The sequence below is a fragment of the Petromyzon marinus genome, unplaced genomic scaffold, assembly GCF_048934315.1.
Source record: "Petromyzon marinus isolate PM22_M1 ecotype Great Lakes invasive population unplaced genomic scaffold, UKy_Petmar_22M1.pri1.0 PM_Scaffold_58, whole genome shotgun sequence".
NCBI classification, from domain to species: Eukaryota; Metazoa; Chordata; class Hyperoartia; order Petromyzontiformes; family Petromyzontidae; genus Petromyzon; species Petromyzon marinus.
Window position 1 is genome coordinate 217,806 of NW_027423590.1, and position 17,253 is coordinate 235,058.

General features: G+C 43.3%; 1 protein-coding gene across 1 annotated transcript; it reads left to right on the forward strand.

Annotated features, from left to right (window-relative positions):
• The first annotated feature begins 53 nt into the window (after positions 1-53).
• Positions 54-17,034, forward strand: LOC142923695 (uncharacterized). The gene is made up of 2 exons (XM_076064653.1): positions 54-187; positions 11,307-17,034. Exon 2 carries the CDS (start codon positions 11,307-11,309, stop codon positions 12,696-12,698), a length of 1,392 nt encoding a protein of 463 aa, XP_075920768.1. The 5' UTR covers positions 54-187; the 3' UTR covers positions 12,699-17,034.
• The last annotated feature ends 219 nt before the right edge of the window (positions 17,035-17,253 follow it).

Sequence of the window (17,253 nt, forward strand, 5' to 3'; positions counted from 1 at the left end):
CGATTCCCGTTCCTGGTAAATTCATGTCGGCAAAGCCACGCCCATATATTGAATAAGTCATTAACATAATCTATGCGGTAAGAGTGTCCTTCACCAGTGACGTCATGTAATCACCGACACGTTTCCGCGTGACGTCACGAAACTCCAGGAGCCGCAGCGCTCTGCTCGTTACTCAGTTTGATCCGAGGTGAGATGTTGACATCGTGGTTGTTATAGTTGTTTACCCAGGTAAAGCTTGGTTTGTTCTTTCTCTCGTAGGGACATCAATTGAGTAGCAGCTATGGATCGATGTCCAGGTTGTGACATTGCAACAGTACGATGTGGGGCCTAGCCATGCAGGGGTTGCCTCCTGCCCTTGCCTGATTGATTTGCTTGAATTGTTTTATTGTCTTTATTGTATTAACCTACCTCACAATGTGTCGATACTCGAGTTCAGGAGCCTTCTGACGACTTTCTGCACTCGGGGCTCCGATGCTTCTGCACGTATTCCCGATTGAGTCAACGATTCCATTTCAGAGATGGGACGGAAGTTCGTTTCCCGCGTGAAGTCCATTGAGCTAAGAAACTCGTTTTCAAGGACAGACAACAGCAAAGCAACGTAATGATAATAGCAATGATGTAAAGTTATACGCACTTAAACTTTAGTAATTTTAATAATAGAGGCGGTTTAAATGAGGACAGATGGCAGAATGGGGATGCCAAGAGACTAAACTGCGTGGTTACAAACAAGTTTGGGAAGCTATATTATTTTGATCCAAATTGCGTGAAACCTGGAAAACTATTACCGTAAGTCATTCGGACTTGCACAGAGACACAGACTCACACAGAGACCCACACTCCCACAAAAACACTTGCACAGACTCAGATATGCACAGACTTACAGACGCACAGACTCATTCAGACACGTACAGACTCGCACAAAGACACTTGCACAGACACACTCGCACAGAGAGACGCAAAGACTCACAGATATGTACAGACTCACAGATATGCACAGACTCGCACAGACACGCACAGACTTACACAGAGACGCACAGAAATCCATAGGCTCACACACTGACCTACACAGACTCATACTAACTCACATAAAATCCATTCGCTCACACAGAGACCCACATACTCACGCAGAGACTCACTCGCAGACAATCAGATGTGCTTCGCATTTTTTAGATTGTCCAGTGGTTTAATAACAAGTCAGACAACGAAAGAGTAGATCTATGGACAAATAGCCTTGTAAACAAAAAAATGCATGTGGTTAATACCGACTTGATACTTGTGGTAAAATACTGTATACCATGAGCACGATGTGGTTAATGCTGACTTCTAGATTTGAAGCTTTCGTGACTGCAAGGATTCATACTCTTTGTTTTTTTTGGTAAAGTCACGTAGGTAAAATAAAATAAAGGAAAGCAACTAAATTAAATCACGACGTTTCGGAGGTAACACAAGCTTCCTTCCGTCTTCAGGTGGAAACCGTCAGCATTTTTGCTTGAACATCCTAACACCTTGCAATTTTGCTGTAACGGTTTCCACCTGAAGACGGAAGCTAGTGTTGCCTCCGAAACGTCGTGATTTAATTGAGTTTTCATTTATTTTATTTTGCCTACGTGACTTTACCGAAAAAAACAAAGAGTAATGCTGACTTGTTGATACCTTGCAAAATGTGGCTTGTTTGCAGTTTGGACTCGTACACTTAATTTGTATGTATTTATTATTTGTGAATTTCTTAGCCTAAGTCTATTTTTCCAAAATGTTTTGTGGTTAATGCAGACTTGATGCCTTGCAAAAGGTATCTATTTAGTGTTTTACATCCAAACACCTATTCTTATTTTTCATACTCTGCCCTACCCGAGCTATTAGTGTTTGGCGTTTTCTGGTCTAACACTGGTGAGACAAGGCCATAAAGAAGGATGGGATGTATCTAGTGTAAACCAATCAGTTTCGAGAACAATGGATATATTTTCAGAGCATGTTTGTTTCCAGGTTTTGCCACAAGTACGTGTGGTTAATGCGGACTTAATTCCTTGCAAATGCTATTTGGTGTTTGAACATCTTAACACCTTATGTTTTATTGTCAGAAAGGATAAAGCCTATTCCTACTTTTTCATCATTTTTGATACTGCCAAAAATATCCCATAGATACATTGGTCAAGTGGCGCATTTCATCTGTAGATCCCACCAATGCGCCTGTGTATGGAAATCAGGAAATACGCAGAACCTGCAGGTTAAACGACCAGAACTGGGGGTGAGATCAAGGCCATTTTGCCCACTCGCTCACTCATTCACCAATTCAATCCCCCACTCATTTGCTCACCCACTAACCCACTCAATCACCCATTAGCTCCCACACACTCACCAACTCATTTACTCACCCACTCGCGCACTCAATCACCCACTTGCTCACCTACTCACCCATTCACACGGCCACCCCACCCGCTGACTGACCCACATTCTCAGAATCAAAGTAAATGGTGAAAATTAATGATGGCTCAATCTGAATCCATCTTCTCGATTAAAGTTTTGTCTGTTTTTGTTTGAAGGATGTGATAAACCGCGTCAAGTTTTAACTGCTATGATTTTCACTCACCCACCCGTGTTTCTTGTCCAATTACTAATTCGAGCTCCTTTACTTGCTAATTTCTCTAGCCCCACCCGTCTCTGCACGCCACAAACTCTCCCCCTGTGCCAGCCCCCACCCTTCACTGCACGCCACAAACCCCCCCTCTCCCCCGTTAACTCCTACAACCACGACTCGACAAAACTCCTTCCCCCCCCCCCCGTGCCTATATAAAGCCACAACAGCAGATAATTTTCTCACCTGAAAACGGACGCTTGTGTTGTGACTGAAACGTAGTGTTTTCTTTAATTATTTTATATATATGTGACTTTACCGAAAGAACCAGAAAGTATGGATTCCTGCAGTCACGAAAGCTTCAAATCAAGACCGAGTTAAGGCTAATTTAAAGAAGTGCGTTTTCAAGACAGACTCACGACTTGCATTGTCTTGCTAATCAGGGTGGCTGCTACATTTCACCAGAGTGCTGAACCCACAATGCTGTGATTGGTGATATTTGCATAGCCGTGGATTAACCTGGTGAATAGTATGTTGGCAAAACCTGTCCTTGCACTGGGAGAAGAGGCAGATTGACCAACAGCTTTCAGTATCAGAATCTTCATTGAGACTGGAATAATCCGATGAGCTTTGCATTATAAACCACACAATACACTACGAAGATCCCCCGTATAGCCTTAACGGACTGTTAGGGCAAGTTTTGTTAGTGAGCACCTATGAAGGCCGGAACGGCACACGAGGGGGTGGGTGGCCAGCACCACTCCCGACCACCTTTGTCTTCTCAGTGGTGATGTTCACACAGTGCACCAAGCACTCATTTGAGGCTGAGTCGACTTAGGGGAAGCCCAGGATCAGTTCAGATAATCTTCACTGAACACCGGGTTCGTATTGCAACGTGCTAACCATTACACTACCGCTACACACTGCACCACAAACACCAAATTGCACCACAGACTGCAATATTTATCTAACACTAGTGGTAAGTACCCAGCGTTGCCCGGGCGAAAAAGGCAGACACGCACATGGACTTACACACAGACATCGACCCATACACATAGAAACACATCGACTTAGACGCACACACACACATGGTTAAATCCAGGATGGATCATTAGCAGGCCAGCCTAAATATTTCTAACCAGTGAAGATGTTCCATTACGGGGGGTGCACGCTTCACAAGCGTAGAGAAGGGAGGGTATTACCGTGGCCAAGAAGACCTGGAGCTTGATGCGGAGCGAGAGACCAGGTAGCTTCTACACAGCGTAACGCAGCCGATGAAAAGATAATGGAGCTCGACTAATTTGGAGTGAGACCTCTGCTGTTAAACCAGAGCCGGTCATGAGCACACTGGCCAGGTATGGGAATCTCTCCAATCTCTCCACAACTGCCGCATCACCAATTGTGAGTTGTGGGGTTGGATTGGCGATGGTACAAAATACCCAGGCAGGTGCTTAATTTCGGTGGAGCTGATGGTAAGGCCCCAACTCTTAGTGGCAAACTCCAGGTTCAGCAGCAGTGCCTCCCACGCATCCTCTGAGTGACCAGCAATCACCAGAGCATCGGCATACATAACATGGTTGAGCAATAGGGAGCCATCCCTTCACGGCACCTGGGCATCGATCAGCCTCCCATTGTATCTGTACCAGATGTGAATTCCTCCGGTACAGCTATTGAAGGCTTCACGAACTACATGGTCAAAAGATATGTTAAGTAATGTGGGAGCTAGAGGACATCCCTATCACACCCCAAGGTGTAGAGGGAATGGCTCTGACTGCCACGTAGTTTGACGCAGGGCCGCTCACCATTATGAAGGTCCTTAAGGATCGTGAGCAAAGGGTTAGGGACTCCAAAAGCATGAAGAACAACCCAGAGGCCAGGCCTACTGATGGTATCATAGGCCTTGAGCAGGTCAATAAAGCACATACATTTACTCACATGCACACATGGACCTACAGACACGCAAAGAAATGGACTTACACTGACTCACATGGAGCCACGCATGCAAAGCGACTAACACACACGCCCATGGACTGACATACACAGACATATCGACTCACACACACAAACACATGGACTTACACACATGTGGACTCACACACGCATAGACATCCACTTTAGATACACACACATGGAGTTACACACATATATCGACATACACATCGACTCGCACACAGACATACGTGGACTCACACATTGACGTAAACACACATGTACTTGCACACACACACATGTACTTGCACACACACATTGACTAAGACGCACACACATGGACTTACACATACATAGACTGACACACACATTGCCCTACACACATGGACTGCGACACACAGACATCTACTTTAGATACACACACATGGATTAACACACATATCGACTCACACAAACGCATTGACTTACACACACACATCGAGTGACACACACATGTATATGGACTTACACACACATGGACTAACACACACACACATATGGACTAACACACACACATATGGACTGACACACATACACATCGACATACACACACACATCGATAGACACACAAACGCACATTGACTTACACACTCAGATGGAGCCATGCACACACATCGACTAACACACACATGGACTAACACACACATACAGCGACTGATACGCACACAAATGGACTGACATGCACACTTGGACTGACACACACAAACACTTTGACGTACACACACACATCTGGCGCTGTCCGTTCGAAAAAGACAGAGACACACATGACTCAAACACACGCATGGACCTACACGCACACACATCGACTCACACACACACACATTGACGTGCACAGCAATCCGCGATGATGGCACAGGTATCACTATCGCAGTACTACGTATGAGTAAATAGCGTGGTGTGAGCAATCGAAACAATAGAAATGCATTGAAGAAACAAGTGTAAATTAAAGAGCAGCAGTACGCACAGGTAAGTTGAGAAGCAGGCTGCAGTCTAAATTATAGACTGCCAGTACGCCGACTAAATGACATAAGCATTGCTACAGTCGACATAAAAAGCTGGCAATATGGGCAGCAGTTGAAAAAGCAGAATACATCTTGGCTTCGATTTCAAGCTTTCGTGACTGCAAGGATTCATCTTCTTTGGTTCTTTCGGTAAAGTCACGTAGAATGAGAATAAAATAATAAATTGATAAAATAAAACAATAAAATTCTCACGACGTTTCGGCCACAACACAAGCGGCCTTCATCAGGTGAAGGGACGAGACTGTCTGGAGGACAGCGCTGGAGCAAAAAAGCCACGCTCAGATCGCGACCTTTAAGCTGTGTGAGAAGAAACAAAGCGCCTTGACAAAGGAATTAGCATAGAATTTAGCATTGAAATAGCTGAGTGATTAGCTTGTGACTGGTCACAGAAATGGCTATGTTAAAGTTAAAGCATACACATCCACAGAGGCACCCCTTGACAAAGGAATTAGCATAGAATTTAGCATTGAAATAGCGTAGTGATTAGCTTGTGACTGGTCACAGAAATAGCTATGTTAAAGTCAGAGCATACACATTCACAGAGGCACCTAGTACAAATCAAACATGAGAATTTAGCATTGAAATAACTAGGATAATTTAGCATTGAAATAACTCGGAACAGAGGAGGGGGAGAGAGACAGCTGCGAGGCGCTGGTATACTCCATGTTGTAAACCATACCATTAACCGTGGTGTGAGAGGTATTAAGAGTCAATGCCAGCGAAAGAGCTGGCATTGACTCTGGCATTGACTCTTAATACCTCTCACACCACGGTTAATGGTATGGTTTACAACATGGAGTATAACAGTGCCCCGCAGCTGTCTCTCTCCCCCTCCTCTCTTCCGAGTTATTTCAATGCTAAATTCTCCTAGTTATTTCAATGCTAAATTCTCCTGTTTGATTTGTACTAGGTGCCTCTGTAAATGTGTATGCTCTGACTTTAACATGGCTATTTCTGTGACCAGTCACAAGCTAATCACTCAGCTATTTCAATGTAAATTCTATGCTAATTCCTTTGTCAAGGGGGTGCCTCTGTGGATGTGTATGCTTTAACATAGCCATTTCTGTGACCAGTCACAAGCTAATCACTCAGCTATTTCAATGCTAAATTATATGCTAATTCCTTTGTCAAGGCGCTTTGTTTCTTCTCACACAGCTTAAAGGTTGCGATCTGAGCGTGGCTTTTTCGCTCCAGCGCTGTCCTCCAGACAGTCTAATCCCTTCACCTGATGAAGGCCGCTTGTGTTGTGGCCGAAACGTCGTGAGAATTTTATTGTGTTATTTTATTTTATCAATTTATTATTTTAGAAGATCTTCTTGGTTCTTTCAGTAAAGTAACGTAGAATGGAAATATAATAATAAAAATAAAACATAACATTCTCAAGACGTTTCGGCCACAGCACAAGTAGCCTTCAGGTGAAGGAAGAGAACTATCGGGACGACAGCGCTTCAATGAACACTGCTAAGCTTCGCAGCGTCTTTTAAGCTGGGTGGGAGGAGCAGAGCGCCTTGACAAAGGCGTTTACTTATCAACAGAAGAATTTATCATTGAAATAGCTGTTAAAATCAGAAATTAGCTAACTGGGAGATTAGAATTATGTTAATGTGAGGGATTAGCATGTAACTGGTCACGGAAGTATCTATGTTAAAGTAAGAGTTTACATATCAACAGAGGCATTTAGTATATTGACGCTAAAGAACTGCAACTACCCAACTATCATACAATAAGCCGATGTGAAAGAGCTAAGTATAAACTACATCAATATAATAAATGTACTCAATATATTCTTCAATAAGTTGAGCTATTAACATACAGTGACTGGGTATATACTACACTATATAATGAAAACCATATGGTAAACTGATAAAAAAACTAAAATATAAACTACATCAATGGTATCAATAAACTCAATATATTCTCCAATCAGCTGGGCTACTAACAATAAGTCGTTATACATTACAATTCTATGTCGAAAATGCGTTACTATACACTACCCTATACTTTAGACTATAAAATATTAGACTTGTAATATTGCACTGTATAATTCAAGGGTGGGGTTTGTCTATGGCAGTGTATATTATGATGTATAGTGGTGTAATGTAGAAAAAAGTTTAGTTGGAGACATCAATATAATGCATAGTGTTAGAGCTTACATTGGGCTGTGTATACGATATACAATGTAGTTTAGATTGAAAGGTATAACATTGTAATGTATAGTATTCTAGTTTATAACATAGTTGTAACACAGGACAGAGCAGCGCATCGTGGCTGTTTCTCCCCCCTCCGTTCCGAGCATAGATGGACTCGTCCGTCTGAACAAAGCTCATCGCTTTCCGTGGTGCTAACGTTGAAAAGAAAAAAACGCCACCTTTTTTTTCGACATAGAATTGCAATGTATAACGACTTATTGTTAGTAGCTCAGCCGATTGGAGAGTATATTGATAACATTGATGTAGTTTATATTTTAGTTTTTTTATCAGTTTACTATATGGTTTTCATATATAGTGTCATGTATACCCAGTTACTTTATGTTAATAGCTTAACTTATTGAAGAATATATTGAGTACATTTATTATATTGATGTAGTTTATACATAGTTATTTCACATCGGCTTATTGTATGATAGTTGGGTAGTTGCAGTTACTTAGCGTCAATATACTAAATACCTCTGTTGATATGTAAAATCTGACTTTAACATAGCTACTTCCGTGACCAGTTACATGCTAATCCCTCACATTAACGTCATGCTAATCTCCCAGTTACATGCTAATTTCTGACTTTAACACCCTGCTAATCCAACACTTTAACACAGTTATTTCAATGCTAAATTCTTCTGTTGATATGTAAACTCCTTTGTCAAGGCGCTCTGCTACTCCCACCCAGCTTAAAAGATGCTGTGAAGCTTAGTGTTCATTGAAGTGCTGTCGTCCCAACAGTTCTGTTCCTTCACCTGAAGAAGGCTACTTGTGTTGTGGCCGAAATGTCGTGAAAATTTTATTTTATGTTTTATTATTATTATTTTATTTCCTTTCTACGTGACTTTACCGAAAGAACCAAGAAGATGAATCCCTGCAGTCACGAAAGCTTTAAATCGAAGCAGAATACAGTCGACATGAAAGGCTGGCAGTACACTGAGTGAGGTAAAGAGGCAGGCAACAGATTATAGACTGGCATACACTCATAATGGTCAAAAGGAAAATGAGCAGTGTAGAGTGCTAGTGCACTGACGTTAATGAATCAGCAGGCAGCAGGCCACATCAGACTGGCAGTAGACCGTCGCAGCGTCATAAAAGCACAGCTGAAAAATGGAATATTTAGCAACGTAATAATGAAAAATTAGTTTTGTGCACACAAACATTATTGTAATATCTGCCAACGTATATGTTTAATAATAGTAAACAATAATACTACAATAATGCTATCTAAGCGCTGTAATAATATTAATATCTACGGACTTTATAGCAGTAACTGCACGCATCGTGTTGGGAGGGGGCGAAGAGGACATCACACTGAAGAAATAGCAACGGTTTCGCAATGGAAACGAACCGAGGGATGAACCGGCGATAATAGGAGGCGAAGCCAACAAAGCTCCCACACTCACGGGAACCGGCCAATCGCGAACACACGCCGTCTTTGTAAGATCGGTGGAAATACCGTCCGCACTCACAATGTGGCCCAAATACCGAACGGAAGTCTGCAAGAGGTGACACTTTTTCGGCTTGAATTTGAGATTTTCCGAGAGCATCCGTTCAAAAACAGCGCGCAGCCGGAGGAGGTGGTCATCAAACGACCGACAGAACACGATGACGTCGTCCAGATAAATTAAGCAAGTGTCCCATTGGAGACCGACCAGGACGAGTTCCATGAGTCTCTGGAATGTGGCTGGTGCGGCATTCAATCCCATCGGCAAACAATTAAGTTGAAAGAACTTGCGGAGTTCGGAACGTGGTCTTCTGCCTCGAAGACTCATCGAAGGGCAGTTGCCGAAACCCAGAAGATAGATCAAGGGTCGAGAAGAACCGCGCTCCGGACAAAGCATCCGCAAATCTTCACGCTGAGCCGGAGACAGCGATGCGTTTTCATCACACAATTCGGCAATCCATTGATCGTCCGATGAACACCTTTTAATGACAGCGCATACAGCCTGCGCCGACGTGCGCTTCTCACGTTTGGTAAAAGCGGTGGTGGCATGAGCGAGGACAGTGCCCGTGGGAACAACAAGATCGCCAGGTCCCCCATTCAAAACCTGCAGAAACGGGGCCTGACCCATTCAATGGTCTGAGCACAAACCAACCTCAACCTTTGCGTAGCAGCATTTAAAGGCGTCAACAAGACACCATTTACCAGGACGTCGCAACAGATTTGCTTGCGATAACGGAACGGAATCAACATTTGTGAACCCGATGGAACTGGAACGGTGGCATCAACCAAAGCCTGAACCGTTTCGGTGGACGCTGGTCGGGGGAGCGGTGATGACAAAAACCGCAATCTATGACCCGACGGTAGCTCATGACAACCCTGGTCCACGAGAATCTTGACCGGCATTCTTGCCAAAAAATCAGTGCCCAACAAGCACGGCACGGCCAACGTGCGCGAGATCAACACTGGCTCCGACGCCTGAATGTCCCCAATGGCGATACATGCGTCAACCTGGCCAATGATCCCCATACTACCCCCGTTAGCCGCAACACACACATCGTATACAGGGCGAACGCACGACGCAGGGATTGACAACAATTTAAAAATAACATCTGAAATTATTGTAGCAGATGCCCCCGTATCAACCAAAACGCGGACATCAACACCCTGAATAGTGGTACAGTATATTTATTGAAGTAGTGTATCCCAAACTTTCACAGCAGCTTATTTCCCTTCTCACCAACATTTGCAAACTCCCCCCCCCCCCCCCCCCCCCCCGTGCCGGTCCTCTACAGCATTTTATGACAATTCCTTTGTCGAGGCGTTTTTTGTTTCCCAGCTTATTTCCCTTCACACCAACATTTGTAAACTCCCCCCCCCCCCCCCCCCCCCGTGCCGGTCCTCTACAGCATTTTATGCTAATTCCTTTGTCAAGGCGTTTTTTTTTTCCCCACACAGCTTAAAGGACGCGACCTGGGCTTGGCTGTCTTCACTCCAACGCTGTCCTCTGGACAGTACGGTCGCTTCACCTGATGAAGGCCACTTGTGTTGTGACCCAAACGTCGTGATTTTTTGTTGTTTTATTTTTTACCTACGTGACTTTACCGAATAGAACCAAAGAGTATAATTAATAGTACTAAATTGTCAATTTAACGACTTTAAAGTTAACAGATGTGAAATACGAATAGCGCTGGCTCAACCCGGGGCTTATCACGTGGTATCTGGGTACTTTTTAGAGAACAGCTCCAGGACCTCCGTGATCTTAGTAATGCCCTCAGTCTAGATTTCTGTGGTGAGGTTTCTTTTGGGAAGAGCCTGAAACTGTCCTAGTCTCATGAGTTTTCATCTGGCTAAAAGCACTGTAATATGAGATGTAATCGTGACCACGAAAAGGGATCTGGTTGGCTCAGCGTGTCGCTCTCATTGTCTGAACGAATGATTGGAGTGGGAACGTTTCCTCGGGTAGCGCTACTGCAAGCGCTTTATAGGTATTTTTTTTGTAAAAAGATTCTGCAGGAGAAAGCATGATGAGGAATTGTCTCACTTTGTTTGTGCTAAGTGAGGTCTGCCTATATATTGTGTGTAATATGTGTATATATCTGCAGATGAATCACATGGAGCAGAGAGACTCGGAACAAGCTGGAACTAAAAGGCATAAATGCATCCAGTGTCCATACAGCACGGATCAGATGAGCAACTTGAAGAACCATTACAGAACCCACACTGGAGAGAAGCCCTTCAAGTGCACTGTGTGTGGGAAGGCATTTGCGCAATCGCCATATCTTAAAATACACCAGAGAACACACACAGGCGAGAAGCCCTTCAAGTGCATTGTGTGTGGGAAGACATTTACATGGTTATCGAATCTTGACAGCCATCAGAAAACGCACACTGGTGAGAAGCCCTTCAAGTGTGCTATGTGTGGGAAGACATTTACACGGTCATCTCATCTTGACAGCCATCAGAAAACACACACTGGTGAGAAGCCCTTCAAATGCACTGTGTGTGGGAAGACATTTACACAGTCATCACATCTTGACAGCCATCAGAAAACACACACTGGTGAGAAGCCCTTCAAGTGCACTGTATGTGGAAAGGCATTTACACGGTCATCACATCTTGACAGCCATCAAAAAACCCACACTGGGGAAAAACCCTTCAAATGCACTGTTTGTGAGAAGGCATTTAAAGATTCCGGATCTCTTCGTATTCACCATAGAATACATACAGGTGAGAAACCCTTCAAGTGCACTGTGTGTGGAAAGGCATTTTCATGGTTATCGAATCTTAACAGCCATCAGACAACACATACTGGTGAGAAGCCCTTCAAATGTACTGTTTGTGAGAAGTCATTTACACGGTCAGGAACTCTTCAGGATCATCAGAGAACACACACAGGCGAGAAGCCCTTTGTGTGCACTGTGTGTGAGAAGGTATTTAAAGATTCCGGATCTCTTCGTATTCACCATAGAATACATACAGGTGAGAAACCCTTCAAGTGCACTGTGTGTGGAAAGGCATTTTCATGGTTATCGAATCTTGACAGACATCAGAAAACACATACTGCTAAAAAACCCTTCAAATGCACCGTGTCTGAAAAGGCTTTCAAAGATTCAGGATCTCTTCGTGTTCATGACAGAATCCACTCAGGCGAGACGCCCATCAAGCACACTGTGTATGGGAAGGAATTTGTACGGTCAGAAGGCCGAAAGAGGCGTGAGAAGATCCACAAGGAGGTGGAGGTGGAATTGAGAAGTGAGAATCAAATTGCTTCATTGAGCCCATCTCGCATGGAACAAGAAACAGAAGCTAACACCAGTTTTGAAAAATGGCCAGGAGTGAAGGTGGAATGTGAAGAAATGAAGGTGAAATGTGAAGATGAAGATTCGACTCCAGGAACTGACCTCCAGGTTGATGGAGGCAACGTGAAGCAGGAGGGGCATTCAGACTTTGAGGGAGAGCGAGGCGTCCTCGAGGAGTTTGAGGAGGAATTGTGAATGGAATATTTGGATAGCAGAGTCGGAGGGCCCTACACATATGAAGTGGAGTCTGGGAAGATCTGTAACCAAGACCGTGACAATTCCAAAGCGTCAACTTTATTCACAGGCTTCTCTAATTACAATAATGAATACAGCTGTAGGCATCATCCAGCTTTCATTTAATGTAGCTGCGCCAAAGTTTTGGAACCACTTAAGAAGTTTCACCTCTTGGCATCTCCATTCTACCATCTGTTTTCATTGACTCTAGGACTCGACCTCCATGTTGAATGGAGGCAGCGTGAAGCAGGAGATTTCGGACTCTGAGGGAGAGTGAGGCAATTTCAAGAGTTTGTGGATGTGGAGTTGTGTGTGGAGTTTATGGATCTAAATAGGAGGAGCCAGCAGTGTGAAATGGAGTCCGGTTAAATGTGAAACTCGGAAAGTGAGAGAATCTCCACAGCTGTAGGCATCCAGCCAGAGATGAGCTTTCAGCAAATATATTATTGCCATGCAGTCGTGAGATATTGCCGATTTGCAACATAATAGGGGTGCTTTTATTGATTATTCAGCATTACAAATTGTTGGTTATGTATAAAAGATTTTGAGTCTTTATGTTGACGTTTCGACAGTGCAGTAAGGCCTTGTTTAACATGGTCAATGTATTCCTGGAGTCTCGCGTTAGCAAAAAAATTTCCCCATAAATGATGTAATAATAAAATGTGTCAATACGATGCACTACGCACATCACAGTGAGTGCCACCACTGCGTTACGTTATCATCCCGCGTTGTACACAAAAAGTTTACCCAAATGGAAGAACCGCGTTATAGCGAGAATGCAGTATGTGGACACCATGGAAGAACCACGTTATAGCGAGAATGCAGTATGTGGACACCATACATTAAGCGAGGACTTACTGTAAATTTCGGTTTGCTCTGTTAAAATAGTTTTTTAACTGCATTTACTTTTAAAAAATTCCTTTAAGTTTTCAGCTTTTTCTAACATGTATAATGACAGGTTGCCACCTGTCAGCCTGGAGGGGTAATCACGGGTATGGGCAAGTTATGTAATGACTAACTAGAAGGGGGGCGGTATCTGGGGTAAAGGTTAAAGGCGGAGTCAGTCGGGAAGTTCTGGGAACCTGCTCTAAGATTCTGGAAGGGGGGGTGGCCGGGAAATAAGGGGGACGGATCCAGAGGTTCGGGGCTGTTGCGGGTCTTGGCTGCGTCACTGCTCGTTGTCATCTCTCTTCATCGTCCAGCCGCGTGGCCGATCCTCAGCATGATTCTCATCATCGTCGTCACTAGTTGGACAGCTGTGTAGTTGGATGCCGACGATGGGGTTGTGTAGAAGGGTCGGCTATGTGTAGCCATGTAGATATGTTCTGTATAACGCCCAGTGTTGTGCCTAGTGTGAGAATAAATAAGCTCTCTACACGGTGTGGTTGCAAATGAACCAAAACCCTCGCCCATCACGGCTTTTCTCATCGTGGATTTGACTGCCAAATTTATTTAGCTACATACTCTGGTTCTTTCGGTAAAGTCACGTAGGTAGAAAAAATAATAGATCACGACGTTTCGATCACAACACAAGCAATCGTCATCAGGTGAGACAACTACAGCAAGAAAACTGCTGAAGTAGGCGAGAGAGCTGCCATGACGAGAGGTTATATAGGTCTGAGCTGGGAAGACGGGAGGGGGAAGTGGGCAGGGCTGGAAGTAGAAGGCTGCGTGAAGATGAGGGGGAAGTGGGCGGGGCTAGAAGTGGGAGGCTGCGTGTGAAGACATGAGGGCGGGGCTTATTTAGCTACAGTTCATCGATAGCGCCCCACCTGTAGCTCCACCATTCACGTTTTGACTGCGAATTTAATATACAGTACACATGTTCTAACTTGCTGCCCTGCCACACTACATCAGCCTGCAGTGAGGAGGCAGCACTTCAGCCACCTGTAACTGTTCTTACCCCACTACATTTTTTTCCCCCCATATATTTTTATCGTGCAAGTTATGTTATTAATTCTATTGCTGTGGAGTCGTGAAATTTTGTCGATTTGCACAGTAGTGCGGGTGCTTTGCTTTATAATTAAGCATTCTAAATCGTTGGTTATGTATTTAGCGATTTTGAGTTCTCTAACATAGCAGATGAGTTCCTGGAGAGTACCGGTGTAAGCTAAAACCACGCGAAGTTAAAAGATTTTCCCATAAATGTAATGTTAAGATACGATGTACTACGCACACCACACATTGAGATGGCGGGATAAATAACTGAGGGTACGCCACCACTACGTTATGGTATTCTGCATGGTATCACTACCACTCAGCCACGTAGGTCAAGAAAGTTAATTGTCGACCGGTTAGAAACTGTGTTGTAACGGTGCGTGTTGTGTATTGTACAAAGAAGTTTTTCCCAAATGGAAGAACAATGTGATAGTGAAAACGTAGTGTGAATACCCAAGTTAAGCGAGGACTTAATGTACATTTTGATTCTCTGTTATTCAAATAGCTTTTTAACTGCATTTACTTTAATTTTATTTTCTATTTTAACATTGAAGCTTTTTTAACATTTATGAGGTTTTATGTCATGTTTCAAATACACCAAAACCCTCGCCCATCGCGGATTTGACCGTTGCCAAATTGATTGAACTACAGTTCACCAATCATGCCCCCGTGGCTCTACCATTCACGGTTAACTGTGAGCTTCATGTACAGTACGCATCGGTTGTAACTTCCCTACTGGACATCCGCCTCTAGTGAGGAGACAAAGCTTTGGCCACTTGTCATTTTTCTTAGCTCACTGTTTTTTTTCCCCATTCGATATATTTACCGTGCAAGTTATATTATTAATAATATCATTGATGTGCAGTCGTGAAATATTGTCGATTTGCAAATAAGTACCGGGCCCTTGATAAATGAGCATTAAAATTAATTGGTTATGTATAAAGGGATTTTGAGTATAAATGGTTGGACAGTGCAGTAAGGCCTTATTTAATGCGGTAGATTCGTACCCGCAGAGTGCCGTGTAAGAGAAAATGACAAATGAATATAATTTTCTCATAAATAATGTAGTAATAGTAAAGTTTGGCAAGATACGATGTGCTACGCACACCACACTGAGATGGCAGGAGAAATACCTGGGTACACTGCCACTACGCTACTGTGTCATTCAGCGTCACTTGGCCACTCAGCTGAAAGTACGTTGTCGATCAATCAAATACTGCGTTATAACAGTGCACATTCCGCATTGTACCGGTGTGTGTTACACGTGCACAAAGTTTTACCAAATGGAAAAACCATGTGATAGCAGAAACGCGATGTGTAGACACCACACGTTAAGTGAGGACTTACTGTACATTTTGTTTTGCTTTAATAAAATAGCTTTTTACTAAATTAAATATTCATTTTTTACGTTTTCCTATTTTTCTAACATGAGGTTTTATGTCATGTTCCAAATACACAAATCCTTACTCAGTACGGGTTTTCCCATCACGGATTTGACCGTGCCAAATTTATTAAGCGACAGTTCACCGTTGGCGCCGCCTTGTGGCTCCACCTTTCGCGGTTGCCTGAGTTTCATGTACAGTACACATTCGTTGCAACTTGCTGCCCCACTGGACATCAGCCTCCAGTGGGGCAGAGCTTCAGCCGCCCGTCATTTTTCTTACTTCACTATGTATTTTTTCCCCCATTCTATATATTTACTTTGCAAGTTATATTAATCATATTATTGCCGTGCAGTTGTGAAGTATTGTCGATTTGCAAAGTAGTACGGGTGCCTTGATAATTAAGCATTACAAGTTGTTGGTTATGTATAAAGGGATTGAGTACCTATATTAATGGTTGGACTGCGGTAAGTCCTTGTTTTAAGTGGTAGATGCGTACCCGGAGAGTACCGCATAAGTGGAAATCGCGTTAAGCAAAAAAAAATCCCCATAAGTAATGTAGTAATGGTAAAGTTTGGCAAGATACCATTTACTACGCACACCGCACAGATAGCGGGACAAATAACTCAGGATATGCTGTCACTGCGTTACTGTATCATGCCGCATTACTGTATCACTGTACCACTCATCCGCGTAGCTCAAGAAAGTAGTTAGTCGTCGACTGCTTAGAGACTGTGTTGTAACGGGACATGTTCTGCATTGCAACGGTGCGCGTTCCACATTGTAACAGTGCGCGTTCTGCATTGTAACAAGGCGCGTTCCACATTGTAACGGTGCGCGTTCTGTATTGTGCAAAAAAGTTTTCCTGATTGGAAGAACCACATGATGGCCAAAACATTTAGTGTACACCACACGTTCAGCGAAGACTTTCTGTACATTTCGGTTTGCTCCGTTATTAAAATTGCTTTTTAACTGAATTTACTTGAATTTTATTTTCCTTTAACATTTTCAGCTTTTTTTACATTTATGAGGCCATAATACAGGTTTTTTTGGTGTTAGATCGCATAAATATATAAATATCGTTAAACCTGACAGCCAATTAATAAGGTTTGTGATGTCAACAGAACATTAATGAGGTTTGTGATGTCAACAGAACATGCTAATCCATTACTGTGTTGGAGAGCAAAACCACAACA